General features: G+C 43.0%; 1 protein-coding gene across 1 annotated transcript in view; it reads right to left on the bottom strand.

Annotated features, from left to right (window-relative positions):
• Nucleotides 1–21,409, bottom strand: part of CACNA2D3 (calcium voltage-gated channel auxiliary subunit alpha2delta 3) — an 860,744-nt gene that overhangs the window by 90,462 nt on the left and 748,873 nt on the right. Inside the window, exons 28-29 of the mRNA XM_054595275.1 lie at nt 6,175–6,236; nt 5,133–5,177 (exon numbers count right to left, since the gene is read on the bottom strand). Coding sequence (XP_054451250.1) covers nt 5,133–5,177; nt 6,175–6,236 — 107 coding nt within the window. The remainder of the gene's footprint in view (nt 1–5,132; nt 5,178–6,174; nt 6,237–21,409) is intronic.

Below are 21,409 nucleotides of genomic sequence, written 5' to 3'. Positions count from 1 at the left end.
GTCCAAGGGTAGACTGACAGGCTGAAATTGGAGAAATGAGGAGCTCTAAGTTTGGACAGATATTGTGAGCACCTACCCCAAGGCCTTCTTTGACAAAACATCTACGGAGAAAGTTGTTTGCAAAATGCAAAGATAAAGACGAGGAGGGGGAGAGGCAGAGAGAAGTTTTGTTTCTTTTAAAGATCTCTTTCTTCAATTATTTGATGACACAGTATTGCTCAGAGAAATCTGATTCCTGGACACAAAGACAGATTGGGCAGAACCTGAAGATTAAGCCCCAAAGCAGGCCATGCAACTCAGGCAGTCACAGTAATAAGGGGAGCTGGCGAGGCCAGGGACCTGGGGAGGGAGACAGAGCACCAAACTTCTGTTAACAGGAAGGCAGTATCAGCCCCCAGGAGGCTAAGATACTAGCTTGACCATAGAGACTCTGACATTTGCTATCAGTGTGACCTTGAGCAAAGTCTGTTAACACTCCAAGTCTCAGTTTTCTTATCTGAAAGATGGAGATAGCAACACCTATTTCACAGGGTTGTTGAGAAGATTAAGTGGGAGGGTGAGTGAAAGTGCTGAGCAGGATGTGCTGAGTGAATAGGAAGTCCTCGAAGAACCAGTGCTTACATGCATCAGCAAATGATGTTCACTGGTTCATTGTAAGGTACCATCAGGTATCCTAATGCTACAAATTTAGAGTTTATCAGAAAGATAATTGTTCCATAGTTTATAGCAAGAGGCTGTGGAGGCAGGTTGGTGGAGATTGGTTGCTTCTTGTTCTTCCTTTTGTTTGCCAGTGGGTGGAGGCAGGGGTGACTTTTGTTTGTTTTGACTGGTGCAGGCTGAGCAAGGTCACTTAGAAGCCCAGTATCGTATTGCCTGTTGTTTTCAGCTGTGAGGAGAGGGAGAGGAGAGAGAAGAGAGAAAAGAGAAGAGAGAAGAGGGAAAAGGGAGAGGGCTAGGCTCTTACATCTGAGGGTAGGGCCTGAGTCTCTGCATCTCAATCACATAAGGTGACACTTCTTATGACACGTTTCCCAGGTCTCACAACCTGATCCCTAATATTTTGAGCATAGAACAGACTGACCCATACTTCACATAACTTGATGTATCTTTTCATCTCAGGACAACTCTCATATCAAAATACTGTTTGTTAAAGATAACTTGAAATTATTTTCAATTACATACAATATTTCATTAGTTTCAGGAGTACAGCACCGTGGTTAGACATTTATATAATTTATGACGTGATCATCACTTTGATAAACCTAGTACCACCTGGCACCACACACAGTTATTACAATATTATTGACTCTATTCCCTGTGCTGTACTTCACATCCCTGTGACTATTCTGTAACTACCAATTTGTACTTCTTAAACCCTTCACCTTTTTCACTCAGCCCACTGACCCCCATTCCATCTGGCAACCATCAATTAGTTCTCTGTATTGGTGAGTTTGTTTCTGTTTTGTTTGTTCATTTATCAAAATACTGTCTTTTGAAAAATGTGTTGCAAAAAGGTCACTTTGAACGGAAGTGCCTTGTGGGAATTCCCTGTGCCCGTGCCCTCAGTATTCCACTGGATGAGCTGATGGTTCCAGAAACGGAGGCACCTGGCTACGTCATTTAGCCCTTCCCCCACCTTGTCAGAAAGGTCTTTCAGATTCCAGAGAAATGCCTGAAAGGCTTTACTAAGTCTAATCATGACTATTAGTCTCTATTCTTTTGGAACAAGAGACGGTGGAACAACAGCATGCAGCAGATTTTGAATATAAAGTTTTCTACCCTCTCACTGCCGTCACACCTCCTCCAAATGCCTCAGTAGGAGAGAATCTCCTCATCTTCCACTGTCTTTGCAAAGTACTGCACCTTCATCAGAAGATGGTGGAAGTGAGTGGAAGAAGAGAATGAGAGGAGGAGACAATGGTTTCCATGGGTCGGATGCACCAGAGGTGAGTATGGCCTTTCTTCCCTTTTGTCTGAATGCCAACCTCATTTCTATACCCTTTCCCACCTCAGCACCTTGCATGGGGTGAGCTCTGCATATAAAGGGCTTGTTATGCTCTGAGCATTGTCTTCAGTGTCATCTCCTTCTTCATCTTTAGTCGACTTATGTTTCTTCTCAGAGAAGCCTTCCCTGACCATCCCTCGTTAGTTTAACTCATGGAACTTATCAAGCTGACAATCACACATGTGGTCTCCCTCTGCTAACCAGTGCAATCCTGGAGGACAAGGAGCTATTTCTAACTCTACTTCCAATTGACTCCCCGTAATGGATGAGTGGGTATACAAGTATTGCCTCTGTACTTTGAAGTTAACAGTCACCCTTAATGGAATGGGGTTCCTTAAACATCTTCACTCAAGCTCCAAACCAGCCCCTCCAAGGCACATGGCTCAGACACTGCCTGGGCCAACCAAAGATTTCTTTCTACAAGATGGGATGACATCTGGCCATATCAACTCCACCCACCAGCACAGGGCACTTGTGAAGGCCCAAAGAATCTACTGAGTCATGAGATAGAGGGGTTGGAGTGGATCAGAGGCAAAGTGTGGCTGATACATGTGAGGGAGTTGGGCCAGGTCTTCAGTGCCACGAAGAAGCCATAAGCATGTGACATTAATGAGCCCCACCAGCTGTTTTTAATGGGGACGTGATCACTTGAGGGCAGTTTGGGGAGAGGAGGGACACGGACAGTCTCAAAGGCTTAATTAAAAGTTACAAAAGGAGAAAGACACATGGAAAGAGTCACCGAAAGGTCAGAAAGGGGCCTCAGTGGGAAGACAGGGCTGGCTTTTCCATTTAAAACTATGTCAATTGATCTCCTGAAGCCAAAATTTAGAGTCGAAATGGGATATGGATGGTAGTTTCAAAGTGCAAAATGAAGACATTTGGGCATCAGATCATGCATTCAGAAATCAGAGCAAATTCAATGCTTAATTTTCAAACTACTTGAACTTTGTATAACATTTGAACATAGATTTATCCCAATGGCTGCTAAAGACGATTGTTTGTGGTGAGGAAGGCATCTCATCTTGTGCTTACTGGACCCAGGAGAAATTGTCAAGTACCTAAAGTGTACGTGCCACTGCTGACTGAGGCTTTAGATTCAGTGAACCACTGCTCAAAGGGAAGAAAAACATCTGCAGACATTTGTGGCTTATAATTAACATTTACTGAGTGTTTAGCATTTGCCTGGAGCTGTGCCATGAATTTTTCATATCTCATTTCATTCACTCCTCATCATTACTCTGTGAGGAAACTGAGGCACAGACATTCAGAAACTTGCCCAAGGTCTTGTGGCTTATTAGTGTCAAAATCATGATTTGAATCTATCCTAACTCTATAGCCTGCACTTTAAACCACCATGCTATACCACCTGTAAAATCAGCCATTGAACAACAAACATATATAGGAAGTTTCTAAATGGGAATCCATTTCCACTTTTTTAAAAAATGCTCATTTTAATTGTGAATTTGATGACTATTCTAGTTGTCATTTCCACTTGTTTTTATATGTGAGGCTGCACAGAGGCAGAGTGGGTTGTAGAAAATGTACTGCCTCTGTCTTTATTAACCAAATTGTTTAACCAACTATCAGTCTAGCATCCAAATAAACTAGTAACCAACTAATCAACCAACCAACCAACCAACCAGCAGCTCATCCAATGAGCCAAATAACCAACCAACCAACCAACCAGCAGCTCATCCAATGAGCCAAATAACCAATCAACCAACCAAACAACTATGGCCAACCAACCAATCAAACAACTAAGCAGACTATGATCCATCCCACCAGCCAACCACCATTCATTCGGTCACCCAAATAACCGACGAACTATCCTCAGTTTTCTTACAGCAAATGGAAATTAGTAATTGTACCTACTATACAAGTTAAAGGCTAAATTAATATTATTATTGAGCTGTGTTGTTTTGAGCTGAGCACTCCAATATGACAATAAATGCCTCAAAGACAGAGGAAAGGTTTGAGGCCACTTGCCTATCCTATGAATGGCAGACCCAAACTTACTAAAAGGGTATTTGGCTGTAAAACATCATAGAACACTCTTTACTATGGAAAAATTATTTTTTATTTGACTGAAAAAGTTGGGCTTTTTCTGAAAGGCTGATTGTTTGGCTTTTTCTCTTTGGATAGTGACCCATTAACAATTACGATTTTTTTTTTTAAACCAGCAGCCAGATCTTTGGGGACTGAGCACTGTATGATTTAACTTCCCTTACACTTCTCTACTTGTTTTTCCTTTGCCTGCTTTTTTGAAATATACTTCTAATCTATGTTTTCTGTTTAAAATTATGTTTGGCTAGGATTTCTTTAATCCCTGTGGTAACCAGAAAGAATATAAATATATGATTATTTATAAGTTCCAGTTTATGTATTGACTAATGTTTAGCTAACACAGGAAAGAAAAGCTACTGGAGCCAAAGGGAAAGGCCCCTGCATTATCTGCTTGCTCTGAAACATGGGGCCGAGGGTGTGTGGAGTTGAATGCTGTAAAAATGTAAGAATGATAGACAGGCTCATGGCAGTGGTACATTTTTTTCTTTCACTGCTCATTTGTGGGATTTAAATTCCTCCGAAGGGAGGGTGGCGGAAAAAAGGGAGAGAGGGAAAGGAAGATGTAGGAGGGAAGCACAATGCTAGAATAAAACATTTTGAATTTTCAGCTCCTAGATTTTCAATTCGTTTAGTACATGAAATTAAGCAAATCATTTAATTTCTCTGATCCTCAGTTTCCCACTCTGCAAAACAGGATAACCATTCCTATGCATTTCACTGGGTTGTTCTGAGGATAAAAAGAGCGCACTGGGAAAAGCTTTGATAATTGTAACGTGAGCTTCAAATGGCAGTAATTTGTATTTTTTTCCTATAAAAGCCCAAAATTCCAATAGTACTGTCCATGGGACATTTAAAGCACATTTCTCTGGCTCTCATAAATTATCTGACTGGGAGAAGAAAGAAAGAAAAAAAAGAAAAAGCAATTATCCCTGGGTGTTTTGGAGACTGGCCCAGATCAATGTGACAGCTCTGGCTCTGTTTACAGTGGCAGTCCCTCTGTGAGAAGGACCCTTTGTCACCTCCCCCTGACTGGGACAGAAGCAGGGCCAGGAGGCCCTCTTACCTCATCATCGCAGCTGATGGAGCACTTGCCATCCAGAGAGGCACACTGTGGGTGGGGGAGGCAAGGAAAATGTGTTACATTGACATCCCAGGGTCTGCTGTGGCTCCGCTTTGTTACTCAAGGACAAGCTACAGACGTCCTTGCCTTTTATGCAAATACCAAATTTCATCTAAACAGAATGCTCCACAATGAGACTGCCTGCCCTCTCAAGGATCAATACCAATTCCAAATAGTAATATTAAAAATAATTTGGGAGAGGACCTAGCACTCTTTCATCTTAGTTTACATCATCCAGTTTAATGTATGTTGCTGTTCAATACTGATATCTTTTCAAGAACTCAAGATCTTTTAGTAGCAAGAAATATAATTATGTAATTATTTAGTTTTAAATTAATTAATCGCCTGTGACTTTTTAAAAATAAACTCTGTCAGTGTTCTTAGTATATGGTGTCCTAAAGTATCTTCATTTTAAGGAATGATCTATCATTCCAACATTTAGAATGAAGGCAACCTATGTGTTGGCCTTTCTGCTGGATTACTAAACAAATACCACTGAAGTCACTCAGAACACAGAGCACAGTAGTAGGAAGGAAAACCCCAAATTCTCCAAGGCAGGGGAGTGCTCTGGCCCAAGAGCATAGAAGTGTGCATAGCCAAATCTAGTCACGCAAGAGCCTTCAAAAGTGCAATGAGGAGATTCACAGATAAATAACCAGGCATGACATGAGTAGGAAAAAAACACTATGAAAATTCACAAAGGTCCCCAATAGTAAAAGAAAAACTTTATGCTTTGGAAGATCACTATCTTGATCTCACAATTAAAACTGTTTATAGGAGCAAATTCTCTGCTTTCCAGCACATGGTGTCTACCGTGCTGACAGCCTTTCATTTTGCAGTGAAATGAAAGGTAATCCGAGCAGCTGGCAGCTCATTTCACAAACATTCATCGGAAATCTGGCACTTTTAGGCTCTGGGTACCCAAATGTGAACACCTGTATAATAACAACGCCGCTAACACTTCAATGTGCTGATTATAACTTACCTGTCTGCTGGCAGTCCAGAACTTCCTTTGGAAAAATTCAAGTTTCATCTGAATGCCTACAGCTGGGAAAAATTATAAATAAAACAAGGCATTAGAGATCCCTTTACACAAATTTTTCAGGTTATCATTGAAATGTATCTGTCATGGTGAGAAGCTGATATAAGCATATCAGATAAAAACATGTAAAAACTAAATTTACAGTGATGTATACAACTAAGATACATTATCTTTTAGGTAAGGGGTTTTCAAGTTTACCTGCACTCACAGAACTCTTGATACAGAGCAAACTGAGCACAGTGCAGATGGTTCTTTAGAGACATGTTATTGGAGTATTTCTAAAATCCAGATGCTTATCATGACCCCCTTCCCCAACTCAAGCTAAAAACAGAAATGAAAAACAAAATCATTATTTCAAAGTTCACTGTTTCTTTGTGTTACTAAGATATAAAATTTGAGAAGCACTTGTCATAAGGCTGGTATTTGGAAGTGAGTCACTTTGCTTGGTGACTTAGTTTAACTGGCCCCCAGGATTCATATCTCAATGATCTTCCCTCCCAGGAACTCAGAGAAAATTCTGTTTGTGAAAAGCTCCCTAAAGCAACACTGAATGATAGTCCCAGTGAGAGAAACAAACAGAAAGAAAAGAAGTTAAGAAAGAGGAGAGGAGAGTGGGAGGACTGGAGAAAAAAGGAACAAGATTAGCCAAAGAACATATATGCATAGACCATGGACACAGATAATAGTGCAGCAAAAGGCAGGAAATGGAGTAGGGGGCTTGTGAAGGAAGGCAAAGGGGGTGAAAATGGGGACATCTGTGATAGTATCAACAATATAAAAAACATAATACAATTTTTAAAAAGCGACTTGAAACTTTGGGAAGTGGAATTTGGTAGAACCTCAGAACTATGACAGCAAGTTCACAATATTTCTCTCCACAAAGCCCAGGCAAAGTAACTATGGAAACCATATCAAGACAGGACGAAAATCTCTTCAGGTGGTGAGAAAACTTGAGAGGAGCTTGAAAAGAAAGAATGAGACTCTGTGCTGGAAATACTGGACTCCCTGAGGGATACCATTTATTCCAGGGCAGTTTTGCAAACTTCAGTCCATTGCACACAAGCTCCTCAATTTTTGCCATATCTAGATACCACCAATATTGTTATTTATCTTTCCATTCTTTTTAAAACTTAAATACCTAAAATGACTTCAACCTATGCAATAATGTCTATCAAAAGAAATAAACAATTATTAAAGAAGATTCACGTGGTACTCCTAAAATGTTGCATGCCATCATGTTAGATCCCCCACTTGGGTAATCACTACTGTGTTGGCTTTAGGAACTTGGAGATTCATGAAGGTCTTGTGCTGTTACCCTTATAACTATCAAGTGCGTTCCTACTTTCTAAAGACATTGCTTTTTTTCTTTTAATTTTTTTTTTAAATTTGTTGATTTTAGAGAGAGGAAGGGAGAGAGAGAAACATCAGTTTGTTGCTCCACTTATTTATGCATTCATTGGTTGATTCTTGTATGTGCCCTGACAGGAGATTAAGCCTGCAAACTTGGAGTTTAGGGATGACGCTCTAACCAACTGAACTACCTGGCCAGGACCAAGATATTGTTGAAGGAAGCCCTGGGAATCTGGGCTGACTTGGGCATGTGTACTTGGAGAGACTCAACCTCTATCTTTGTAGTTAGAATATCAGACTCTAAGATAAGATTAGGTAGAGCTAAGCTTGTCTGCTGTGTGCAGAATGATAAGTCTCTGAGATGAGCCATGTCAGCACTCCAGCTCCATCCTGCTTTGTGTTGCCTGTTTTCTGGACCAGAAGCTCCCCAAGGGCAAGGACCTGCTCTTGCTCCCCAGTGGATCCCTGACCCCAGCAAGGTGCTAACCACACAGATGATCCATCCGTAAATGCTTGCTTTCTTTCAAACCTTTCAAGTGATATTACAGTCAGTAGATAGAGATAAAGATGGAGGAGTAACATTAACATGAATTATAATCACACCCAGATAAAGGTTTTTCAGTGGCGATTCTCAACACCTTAAAACAACCAGGAGACCTTTAAGCAAAATTACTGATGCCTGTGTTCCTTCCCCCTCCACACCAAGACCAGCTAAATCAGAATTTCTTGGAGCGGCATCTAGGCACAAGCAGTTTAAGAATATCACCCCCTTTGATCCGAATGTGCACCCAGAGTCCAGCAAGCCTCTCTGCAGGCCTTAGTGCATTGGCTATTGAGGACCTATCATGCTGTCAGACAACACCAGTTGCCCTTCCCAGCTCTGGAGAAAATATCAGAGAATACCTGAAGGGAGATGACTCTGGAGCCTGAGGGATGTTTAATGCAGTTTCAAGTAAATCTTGTCTTCCAAATTGACTGGCAGGCCTTATCTCCAGTTGAGATGAGCTAACCAAGGAAGCTGTGAACCAGAATGTGGCTGGGTTTTGCTTGAGGCAGAGGTGAGCCAGCCCTGAGCTCTCAAGAAGAGGCTTGAATGAGTATCTCGGGTTTGAGCAAAGACAGGGAGGGTGGAAGCAAACTGGCTTCTGAGCAGAGGGCTTCAAAATTGTTTCGACATCCACTCAGCAGTATCTAAGAAGGTGGAAAATGGGTTTGTCTCTCTTTGCCTGTGCACCTCTCCCTGCAGCTCCCTTCCCACGTGGCTCTCCAGCCAGCCCTCCCCAGGCTGGCAGCCAGAGTACTTCTGAGGCCACCGCCCAGGGCCAAGGTCAGCACCATGGCAGGCTTTGAGACTCTATGGGATGAAAACAGAGAGTTCTCTGAAGGAGTCACCCCACGGTGACCTTTCCACGATGTTTCTAGCTCAGCAGCGCAGAGCTGCCCGGTGCACCCATCATCTGGGTCCCTCCATCAGAGACCCGTACTTTTTCTGAGCAGCCCTCCCCTTCTGTGATGGAGCCCTGTTTTCACCTCCCTAATGAAGTTAGTTGCTTCCTCCTGGGTGTTTATCCATCTCACATACTTGCAGCCTGCTATCATCTGCCCCTTTCAGTCTGTACCCCAGCTCCTCAGAGCGCTTTAATCTTTCCTCATGAGTCAGTCCCTCCGTCCCATTAATCATGCGGGCCGCTTCTCTCTGATCTCACTCCAACATGCTGCATCCTCTCCCTGGTCCTGATGCCCTAAACTAGGCACTGCTTCCCTTGCTCCTTACACCCCCTTGTCTGGGCCATTAGGTCAATGACAGTGGTCTCCCAGACAGTCCTGACAGCAATGAGTCCTCTCTGTTTTGACCCAGCTCTGTCTTTGCTCCCTGACCCTCAAACCCCCTCCAGCAACTCTGGCCCCTGGCTTCCCACAGCATTTCTGGGTTTGTAGTATTTTTACCCTCAAGTTAATATACTTCTGTATGATTAAGAGACTCACAAGTCCATTGATTGGTCAACTTCATGCCCATTTGTTCAGTAGCCTCCTCCAAGCTGATCTCCAAGCTGGATACTAAGAGGGAATGAGAACACACCCTCCTTCAGCGTCTCACTGGGAAGTAACCATACGGTAAAAGGGATATCAGGGGCACAAACAGAGCACTGTAGAGCACAGAGTGTGGGGCAGCCTCAACCCTGGGGAACGGGTGAGGTCTTTATGTCAGGTAAGGCACAAGGTTCAACCCATAGGAATAGTAAGAACAGAAGAAAGGATAGTAATTCAAGTGCAGAAACAGCATAGGCAAAAAGATGAGACCTTTTAAAAGGCCATGTGTTTTCTGAGGTTTTAAAGAATGGAAGTTAGGGGACATGGTTGGTTGGTTGAGGGCAAACTGCAAGAGGTCTTGGATGTCAGGATGAGGCATCCTAAGGGTATCCTGGAGGCCAAGGGTTGGCTCAAAGGCCAAATCCAGCCTCTTTGTGTAAGTGGACTTCCATCGGAACACAGCCACATGCACTGGTTTACTCAGTGTCTGGTAGAAGGCGAACGTGAGTCATTACAACAGAGGCCAAATGGCCCTCAAAGACTGAAATACTATTTGGCCCGCTACAGAAAAAGGTTGCTGACTCTTGCTATAGGGCCTGAGGACCCACTTAACAGTCTTTAAGTAGAGAAGTGGCAGGGCCTCAGATCTATATTTTAGAAAGCCCATGATGAAAGCTTGAAGAGGATGCACTAGAGAAATGACTCAGATAGTAGGAAATCTGGAGAATTAGATGAGTTTTGGCAGCTACAGCCACTTGGAGCATTTGCTTAATTATCTCAGTATTAAAAAAATGATGTAAATTAAAAAAAATACAAAAAAAATACAGAATAAAAACTCCTCCCCACAAACAAACAAAAATGCTTAAGAACATCTTGGGCAGCTCTATTTCCACCCCTCCCAGCTCTACCCGCCCCCCACCCCCACCACACCAAATGAACCTCCACAAACAGAAATTTATCTTCATTTCACTGTTTTTCTTTGTTTTTTTCCACATTTTTTTTCTTTTCTCAACTTTTTAAAATTGTTTTTCTATTCCAGTTGTCCCAATGTTTCCCCCTTTGCCCTCCTCCGTCCACCCCAACCCCACTCCCACTGTCAGACCCCACCCTGTTGTCCATGTCCATGGGTCATTCATACATGTTTTTGTCTAGTCTCTTCCCCTCCTTTTCTCCATTATCAACCACTGCACACCCCCAACCATGGTCACTAGCCAGTTCCAGTCTCTTTCTCCTTCCCATTCTGAATGGAACCTGAGATGTTTGTCACGCCTGTCTATTTTGTTCTTTCAACAACATTTCAAGCCATAACAGTATATTCCAATTCCAGTCAATCTTGCTAATTTAATAAGGAAAACAAAGACAGAAAATGCTTTAGTGAAACCTAAGTCCGAAAGAGAATGCAAAAAATAAAAACACCATTCCTGGGTTTGAAATTTTTAGACAGTCCAGAAAAATTATCAACGTATTTCTCCTGGAGTTGGGGGTGCTCCTCACTTTCACTTCATTATGAACACTCCCAGGTTTTCTGCTGGGAACCTTCAGTGAAAAGACAGAGAAAGAGTCCCATTTTCCATGACAGCATCTGGTGGTACCTCACTTACCTCCCAGAAGCAGAAAAAACCCTTGAGATTCTTCCCAATGTGCTAGTGTATTTTGGGTAAGCCTCGCAGGACAGTGACCCCAAGACACTGTGATGGTCTTCAGAAACCAGCAAAACAGAATCACTGTTATGAGAAATGCCTTCCCTAAGAACCCCAGAGCCTTTCACACGAAATATTCAGGGGCCTGGAGCATTGCCATCTCTTTTGGTTATTCAGGAGCCTGTTCCTGTAGCTCATCTCAATACTCTAAGAGCCAGAGAACACATTTTCAGTTCTGCAGTACAGACCTTCCACGAGGTATCTAACTTCGAGACTTCCTCTTTCTCCAACTTCCTAACTTCCTTCCTGCCTATTACTACCCTCCCTCCCCTTCCTCTCATGTTTATCAGAAACCCAGAATGTTCTGGATGGTAAAGACATGAAATAAACACATGAGGGATGCAACAGCCAGGGTGGGAACCTGGGGAGGACAGTCAGGTCCCTGAGGAGAGGACTGCACTTCGGCATTTTCAGAGTTGATGGAGATCAGAGCATCATCCAAGTACCAAAACAGAGAGACCATTTCATGAGCAGGATGGCACTTGAATTAGGACACAGAGCTGACCTCAAATACTCCAGTTCTGTGCTGCCCAAATTGATGGCTACTAGCTACATGTAGATACGTAAAGGAAAATGAAATGAAATTAATAATTTAGTTCCTGAGTTTCAGTAGTCACACCGTAAGTGCTTAAAATAGCTCCTGCACCAGACCATGCAGACCTAGAATGTTTGCACTGAAGTGGAGAGTTGTATTGGACAGTGATCAGTGATAATAAGAGGGATCAGAGAGAGGAACTGGACACTGGTGCTTTTTAAAGATTGAAGGTAGGCCTCCATGCTACCCACTTCCTGAAGGTGGAAGAAATGAGGATGACTTAGGTATGAGAATTTAGATCATATAGAACTGCCGTGTGAGAAGACCTGGGTTTGCAAAGGGAAGTTGGTAATTAGTTTGAGAGAAACCCGAAGAAATCAATGCAATATGCTCAATGTGGCTACCACCCCTAAGATTTATTTATTTTGCTTCAGAAAATTTGAGAATACAAATTACATTTCCAGTGCTATTATATTCAAATGCATTCAAGATGAAATCATGCATGCATCTCATATCAGGTTAATAGACATGCATTCGAGTGTAATCTGAGACTCACCAAAGAACAATGTTACATGTAAAATTAGAAATAAAATAACTTTTTCATATTGTATTCATTTAGAAATAATTTTCTGTGGGCTTGGCCTCCAGTTGCAATATACCCCTAGGAGCACAAATCCGGTTTGTAAAATAGCGCTAACCATGCCTGGCACGCAAGTTCACACAAACACCACTGCTCCCATTCACCAGTCCCCCAGCCATGCAGCGTAGTCCCAGGCACATGGAGAGCGCATGTGGTGGAAGGAGAAACAATGCTGCCGCCATCAGCGAATTTTAATCAGAACTTTTTTTGCCAGGAAAACTGGTTTTTAATCCTTTTTCTAAGGTTACTGCTGGGTGCCCTAGGGTATGTCAATACACCTGTCTGTCTGTCCAAAGACAGTCACATTAGCTTTCACTTCTACACAGAACTTTTGTGGGATGTGGGTAAATGATACCAAATAAAATGATATGTATTAGGACCCTGCCAAGGCTTGATTGTGTCAACATTCAGGTTATGGTTTGTCCCTGGAGTGTTTATCCTTTCTCTTGTATTTCACTACCAACTAAGCTTTCATAGCAATATATTCAGGCTGAAGAGTAAATCCATCCACGGTAAAGCCATAGTGTCCATTGCAGGCAATGTCCTTCATTGGCCCACAATGTCCTTTTGTGGGTAAACCCTCCACAAAATTATGAGAATGAAGAAAAGTAAAAAGGATGATGTGAACACTGGCAAAATGAGGCAGAAAATGGAAGACTATTATCATCCAGCCGAGAAAGCTTTTGGAATGGATTTTTCCCACTCCAGCACCAATGAAAGGTGTGCTCCACTATTCAAACCCTGTCATCTCTTCTGAATCTGTGATCATTATGCACATTCAGGACAAGGCTAGACAGGTCAGCAAAGAGAATCAAGAAGGTTATTACTGGAACCATTAGCTCCATGTGCTCATCAGCCAGGGTACCTGGCTGCAAATCTTCTCATCTGGCTGGCTACTGCTGGCAGTCATGGGGACTATTACTTCATTCTAGTACACAGGGAGAGAAACAGATCCCAGAGCTGCCCTGACATGGGCTGGCCCACAAACAGGAGTGTTTTCCTCTAACAGATTCCAATCTACGGGCAGAGATATGGTAGAAAACTATATCTTTAATAGAGACAATAAATCTATAATAAATTAATAAATAAAATACCTTCTAAGGATTTTCCATGTATTTCATCACTTAGGAGAGGAGCAAGTTTTCTTAAAACCCAAATTCTACAAATAAATGCTAGCCATACTTCATGCAGAAAATGAGCTCCTTACTGATCATATTTCTCAAGCACGATAGTGACTATTTTGTAGAATGGAGTTAATATCTCACACGCTGTCCTCAACCCCTCTTTGACAGAGGCCCTGAATTTTCATTCCTTTGTGTACAACGGCAAGGCCTGCTAGCGATGATAGTAACAAGGCCTGGCATATTTAGATTCCAAGTTGTCTTAATTAACGGTCAACTGTAAGAGCTGTTAGCCAAGCCACATTTGTTTAAATGTTTCTTCTGTTTGTTTTCAAAACAGTTAATTGCAAGTAGAACTAACAATGTATCTGAATGTCACTCTTTTGGAATATTTCACGATTAACTGAGGGTTTGGAAGAAGGCCACTATTCTGGAGAGTTGAGGAAAAGAACTCTAACCGTCCTTACATCAAATATAAGCCCATTCCAGAGGTCTGCTAATGTCCAGGATAAATGACTTACCACATGAATAACAATTTAAAACTGTAATGTGAATTATGACATAGCTCATCTGTTAAATATTTCATGTGAAGATTTTAATGAATTGCATGATGGAATGTTGGACAAAAAAAGACATCTGAAATCCTGGGACTAATTTGGGCGAAATTGAGAACAGAGTATCCTCGCGAAGATGAGGGGGAAGAAAAGGCAGCTACATTCATGTCCCCCTGGGTGTCAGACTGGCAAGTCCAAAGGCTTTCTTAAAGATTATAGTGGAGAGAGAATGATCAGCAATAACCTTTTAAAAAATATTTAGATCAAAGCAATATCCGTTTGTTATAATCTCAGTAAAGCCTGAACATTAATCTCCAAGGTATGGTATTATTTAAAAATTTAGGGGGGAAAAACATTCTCACAGCAGTAGACTCACCTCAGAGTTTAGCCTATGTCGAGTGAAGAAATACAATTACAAAAGGGGAGGAGGTATTTTAAATATAACCCCCCAGCCGATTGCATATTTCACTTCTGAAGTATTCCCTGTGGTATGGGGGTGGTGGTGGTAATCTTTCTTATACATGCTTTTAAGTAACAAAGAGCTACATGATATATGTCTGTGGTGAGAGAGAGGGAGGGGAAACAGGGCTCATTATCACTTGATTGACAACGCGATAGCAGAAGATTTTCTTTGAAGACTCAGAGCTTCCGAGGCCTATTTTAATCTGAAACCATCCCCGCCCTCTGTCTGGAATTGGCTTCTGGGACTGTGTGTAGGAAGGCCTGATCCATTTGCCTGCACGTTTCTTTCATAATCACTTTGTTTTTGTCCTGTCAGAGCTCCTTGGGAGCAGTCACCTTTGGTAAAGTATAATAAATGACAATTATGAATGTTTCCTCCATTTGAGTTCTAATTATTTGACAGAATCAATGTTGAAAAGAATTAGCAGGGCTGTGGACTGGAATAATAATTTTCTTTTCACCCCTGAGGTAATCTGGAAGCATTTTTCCAGACTTCATCTGCAGAAACCTATATTCCCTCAGCTTTCTGAGGCCAATGGAGTTGGCATCGAAAAGTTTTTGTCAGATCATTTTATGCTCACAAAACTCTTCAAATAATATTATTTCAATAAAGTTTTCAAGCCAATACATTTTTAGAGTCAATTCCCATCCTTTCAACCTTTCAGAATAAAACATTTAAGCTTCAGGCTTCATTGTATTTTAATCAGGGTTACACCAATCAATGTCCATTAAGAAAATTATAAGCTTCCAAATTATAGCTCCCCAGTTAACAATTTCTTATTAGGTCACCACCTAATAACAGTTACCAAAAAGATTATAACAAAATCAAGGCTCAGATTTCCAAACATTTCAAAACCCATAATAGAACGGTCACATGTATTTGCCAAACACCTCTGAGCTGGATGTGATAGTATTTAATGCCAAGCAGCACTGAAATATACACGTGGGTGGCTCACAGAACCAGAGGAATGTGTCCAGCTCCTCTGATTCTACAGCTTATGTTCCAGGGCACACAGAAGAAAAGGGACTTATCGGAGCACATTCAGCTCATTTGAGGGATTCCTCCAGTGCTGGGTGGAAACTGCGGTGAATGAGAAACCACTCTGTGCTGTTATGAGGGGGGCAACTCAGCTCAGCTCAGCTGATGCCTTGTAGGAACGTGACCTGGGTTGTGCAAGATATTCTAATGCCTCAGGAGAAGCTGAAAATGCAGATTTAACATACAGACAATTCATAAGAAATTCATAGCGCTTTAAGAAGGTTGCCAGATAAAATATTTCTAATTTGCTAAACCTGGCAACCCTACACTAAGGTTCACACAGCATGCCCAGGCAGTGACCTGAGGGGACCTGTGATGCATATTTAACCCTGAGAGCATGGAGAGAGTTTGTGTACCACAGCTATGCATCAGGACTGGGAATTAAGGCCACCTTCACCAATATGACTTCATTATTTGTTACAGAAAATTCTTGTCTAGAATGATAAGACTACAAACAAGTAAAAATGCTCCATGATTTACCTGAGCAACTTCCCCCAGATCAATTTATTTGAACAAGAGACCACTTAGGACAACAGATGGCTCAATTAGGAAAAGTGCCCACTTATCAAACAGCTCTTGATTTATCAAGATTTGAGAGGCCCGCCATTCTTAAAGGAACCAAATCTCAATCATATTCCCACACCGAGAGAGTGGCCTCAACCACATCTGTCTGCCCTTCCCTTTCTGGGACACTACTTAGACCCTGCCATGGTGGTGTTCCACCTCATTGCACTATGGAATAAACCTGACTTTTCTAGGTCTACAGAATATTCTGATGACCTTCATGTCAATAGTCAACCTGCTTTATTTTTCTTCAAAGCATTTGTCAATGTTTGGCTTTAAATTATATTATATATTATTCATTGGATTTCTTTCTCTCAGGCTTTTTGTTCACACCTATATTCCCTGTACCTAGAAAAGTGCCCAGTTCCAGCAGGCACTTGTGAATACATGTCAGATGAATGACTGGACAGTTGAATGCTGTGCTGGTGGGGAGGCCAGCTATTTGCAAACAGTTTTCTCTCTCAGGAGATCTATCTTTGCCATCTAGGTGGCACAAACTCTGTCTTGTGCAAATGGAGAGCCACAGAAAAGTTCCCAGCAAGGAATGGATGTGAGAAGTGAACAGAACTATGCTTTGGAAATACCTGCATGTAAAGGTGGGAGGCTGTGTTGCTTTGTGTGATGGGGACTGGTTAGGAATTGGGAGTGTTCATACAACCAGGTGAGAGCTGATGGACTCACTGAGCACAGTACCAGGGATGGGATGGTGATATGTGGTCTTATTTCTAATCCCTCCTGACTAAGTAAAGCCTGGAACCTTGAGTTTTGCTATCAGCACATCAATCTATTCTACACCTTGCCAGATACTGCCCATCTCCCAACCTCAAGGCTGTCATTTTGGTTTAGTAAATTTCAACATTTTGATTTTGCTTGCAAATGAATTATTTTAGGAAACCTGTTTGTCTGCTCACTAGACCTATCTGTGAATTACAGAAGACATATTCCATGATGAAAATTATTTTATAAACTTGGTCATAGGAATTATAACACATAATACATAATAGTAGTATTGATAATAATATTAATTAATACCATTTATTAAACCCTCTACTATGTTCCAGACATCTGCTAGAAGCTTTAGATACTTTATAGCTAACCCTTAGAATACTGTGGGAGGAGAGCAGTACTCCCTGCCATACTTTATACAATGAGAAGATCAAGGATCAAGGAAGTAAGGGACAGGCCTAAAGTATCCATACTAGAGAGTGATCGTCACCCTTGTTTTCACCTCACAGAATGAAGTCAAAGAGGTTTCCACAGCTCTGAGTTCTAGCAAGCTCTCCATAGTTCTTGTTTTTTTCTTTTTTCTTTTTTCTTTTTCCTGTCAGATAAAATGCAGACTGGAAGGTTTCAGGATAAGTCACTCATCATTCCTTATTTAAATGATCCAGGATATTTGCACCAATAATAAGAATATTCAAATTGACCCTGTCTTTTCCTGATACTGATGACTGATTTGTTTAGGCAATCAGACCATTGCCCTAAGATGTCTCTGAGAAAACATTGCCTTTTCCACAGGTACAGCCAGGGAAGTATTCAAATAAAGAGGCAGGGCATGTAAGATGAGAAGGAATTGGGGAGGACCTAGGGACCAGGTGAAGATGGAGGGTGAAGAAAGCATTTTAAGCCACATGCAAAGTCCCAAACTGGGAAAGAGCTTGGAGAGTCTGAGAAGTCCAGCACCGCCAGCATGGCTGATGAAAGAGAAGAAGCTGCACTGCCATATTTTTATAGACAGTGACCAGGACCCAACGAGGAGATTCAAAAACTGGAACCTCCTTTGGGGACAGCTCATTACAAGCAGAATAGTCCTCTTGATGGTGAGCCAACAAGACCACTTGTCCCAATCTCTACCCAGTGTCTCCATTTCAAATGACCATAGAAAGCACAACAACAGAACCAGGCAAGGAAGGACCATGTGCTGATGAGTGTGCTCAGGCAGCAAGACAGCCTGCTAAGGCAAGTCCCGCGTGCCGCTGGGCCCGGTTCCCTCTGGCCATGTAGAGACTCATTTTTAAGTCCAACACCTGGGTGGCAGATGTGTCCAGCTATAGTAGACCTGGCCCAAGGCAGATCCTCCCAGAACAGCTGCACACAAGGTGATTATGAGCAGGGAGGGAGTAGGACAGCGGAAGCATTAATGAGAGGGGCAGACAGTATTTTGGAGTAATCAAGCACTTTTTTCCTCCAACCTTTTGGAATTTTAGGAGCTTGGAATATTTGGGAAGCAGCTTGGAGTGAAGGATACCAGTTTTGTCCTGTAAATTAATCAGGCAGATGTTGAGGATGGAAAAGCCATCTTCTGTCATTAAGTGATTGCTCCCTAACATGTGCTTGGCAACACCAGAGCCTCTCATCTGGGTTCCTGAACAGGCTTCTAGAATAGGCTGCACTGGTCAGGTCCCTGTGCAGTGTTGAGGGTGGGCTCTTGGGGCGGGGCAGGTGCTTCCTTTTCTAATTGGGCAGTGAAGTCCAAATCTTTCTCTCAAGGCCCACACGCAAGAGCTCTCTCTGTAGACAGAGGCTTCAGTGGTGAGCCTGGCTGCCTGGCCTCTATGGCCCTCAATTCAGACCTTTATCTTTTATACAAAGGCCCCTGGGTGCCCAGCAGGCTTTCAATAAAAACTGACTGAATTAATGAACAAGCAAAGACACTGTACTCCAGACACTAGGCAGTTAATCAGTTGCCTCTCATGCTTTCTGAGGGATAACAATTTGAAACGCAATTGTTACCAACATTCTGCCCAGACTTTACTAGCACCCCTGGCTCATCTCTACTCCCTCAGCTCTAGCATTGCATGCTTAGGGCCTCAGGGAAGGGAGGGCACAGAGAACAAAGGAGGGGATTCTGGATTTTTGAGTCTCAAAAGCTGAGGAACCCTCCAGAAATCTCACGGCTGAAAGGATGACTGAGGGACTGCCTGGGTCAGTTCTTACTTTCTTCACTCTACTGCCAGCCCCCTAAAAAGACTGCACAGGAAAGATGGTCTGACCAGAAAAAGAAGAGAATCAGGGAAGCCAAGAGGATAGTGGGCTGAGAGATAGACCTGCAGGTGTCCACCCTCCTGCTGCTACCCTGAGTCTAAAGCCCAGATCAGAGTGGGTGGGAGGGAGAGGGCACTCCCAGAGCAGAGGAGAGTACTGTCAATACACATTCCTCTCCCCTCCAGGCCTGGGAAGCTACAGGACACTGGAGCTTGGCCCCCTCCAGCTCTGTTAGTGCTGCAACAGGTAGCCTGGCAGAGGCCACAGACAGACACCCAGTGAAGGCTCCCTGCAGGCTTGTCAGAGTGAGGCCCAGAGAAGGCCAGCTGACCTGTGCATATGGACGGGTGGCAGAGGATCAGAGCAGACTGGGTAACTCAGGAAATGCCCACATGATTCGAAGATCAAATGCCTCCTCCCGCCCTTCAGCCTCAGGTGGGCCCTGGGCAAAGAGAGGAGAGACTCTAGATTTACTGAATGTTTTCTCCCACTGGGATAACTGAGGCTTATGGGAGAAATTAATTTTAGTTCAAATAAAGCTTCACTGATTGCCCACTTGAAATGTGTGGACTGAGATTGGTATCCCTTTCTCATTCCCATGTCCACCCAGTGCCAATCCTCGGACAGAACCCAGGGCCGTGGGCACTGAGCCCTGTCATCCTCCTCTTACAGTGATTCAGTCAGCCCATGGAGCCCTCTCTGAACTGGGCACCCAGGCAGGCCCCCAAGGCTGCTTTGTGGGTCCCAGCAGCTTTCTCCATAGGCAAGGGAAGCAACGAATTCAACAGCTTCACCATCAACTCCTCCCCTACTCAGTGGAAACCAGACCTTTTAACACGTACAAAAGTCTTCAAAGGAAAAAAATTATGGGGGTCTTCTGAGGGTCACATTATAATGACCAGTCCTTTCTCTCTACCCATGTCATGGGCCATTTTCCCGCCCTGTGCTGGGGCCTCAGTGGTGCTCCATGATCAGGGCCGGATCCTGTCTGTGCCAGGGGTGGAGAATTTCATGAGTCCCACCTCTACAGGTGAGAAGCCTCAGCAATGTTATGAGGCCCCACAATTTTAATAGTTTCTTAGTTGCTATCTGTATCTGTTTCTTATACTTATGCCCAGATTAAAAAAAAGGTCAAATGAACTCAGGTCTGAGTCCTGCCTGCCTCATACACTGGCCGTGTGCCCAGGCAGTTTCCTAATCTGCACGCGGGGCAAGAGGCACGCACACCTTAGAGGAGTGTCATGAGACAAATGAGCTAATGCATGTCATGAGCCTAGCACAGTGTCAAGCATATAGTGAACAGTCAATAAATGTCACATGTATACACACACAGGAACAGCTATGGACATTAAATACATGCTTTGAATATTATAGATATCCTGTTCTCTTTCCCTGTAGCTGAGTCTCCACAGTTTTTCCAAGACTGATACACTGTGTGTCCCTCACCAATCTGCCCACTAAGAGGTGGCAGTCCCTCCACTGGAGGACCTATATTAATTTCATTTGCTGGCCTGGACTCCTTATAGAGTCCATGTTGCATACAGGGACTTCGTGCTTCAAACCACTGTGGAATGTTTTATCTTTTTCTTGCTAAAAGCTAAGCAAGTTAGACTTGGTGCAATTACAACTACCCAGAACATTCCCAAATCTGCTGAGAGTTTACAAATCTGAACATTTGGTAAAAACCTCACCAGTAGAGATTATTGTCACCTCTGTTTTACAGGTGAAGACAGTGAGGTTTCTAAGTGGTCAAGCTGGAAGACCCATGATAGAAATTTCCAGTCTGGAAGCTGGGAAGGACTCTGTGGGAACCAGACCTTTCCAACTTCTGTGAACTGATCCGTTTCCTGGAGGCCATAAAGAGCTCTTGGGATGCCCATGGCACCTTTCAAAGACTCCAGGTCTTCAAGCTTGCTGTCTCTCTCTGAGGGAAGGAGACAGGGGAAGAGAGTCCTTGGAAACAAGGCAGTGGCCTAAAGGAAGCCTGTGCCCATGGCAGGCACTGCAGAGCAAAGACCACAATATTTGTCTCTAAGGAGGTAGCTAACACCCAGAAGACATGGCCCAGAACTGTAGAGCTGGTCCTGACCACACGGGACACATTCAGGCACTTGGGGCCAGCCACCTGATTAGCATCATACCCCACTGAAGCTTCCAGCAATCTTTAGGAGAAAGAAGGTATTCTCTCCATTTTAAA

This window comes from Pteronotus mesoamericanus, unplaced genomic scaffold (genome assembly GCF_021234165.1).
Source record: "Pteronotus mesoamericanus isolate MK-2021 breed Mesoamerican mustached bat unplaced genomic scaffold, CSHL_Meso_final scaffold_54, whole genome shotgun sequence".
Classification (NCBI taxonomy): domain Eukaryota; kingdom Metazoa; phylum Chordata; class Mammalia; order Chiroptera; family Mormoopidae; genus Pteronotus; species Pteronotus mesoamericanus.
Note: the sequence above shows the minus strand (reverse complement) of the source record. Positions and strands in the feature narration are given on the sequence as shown.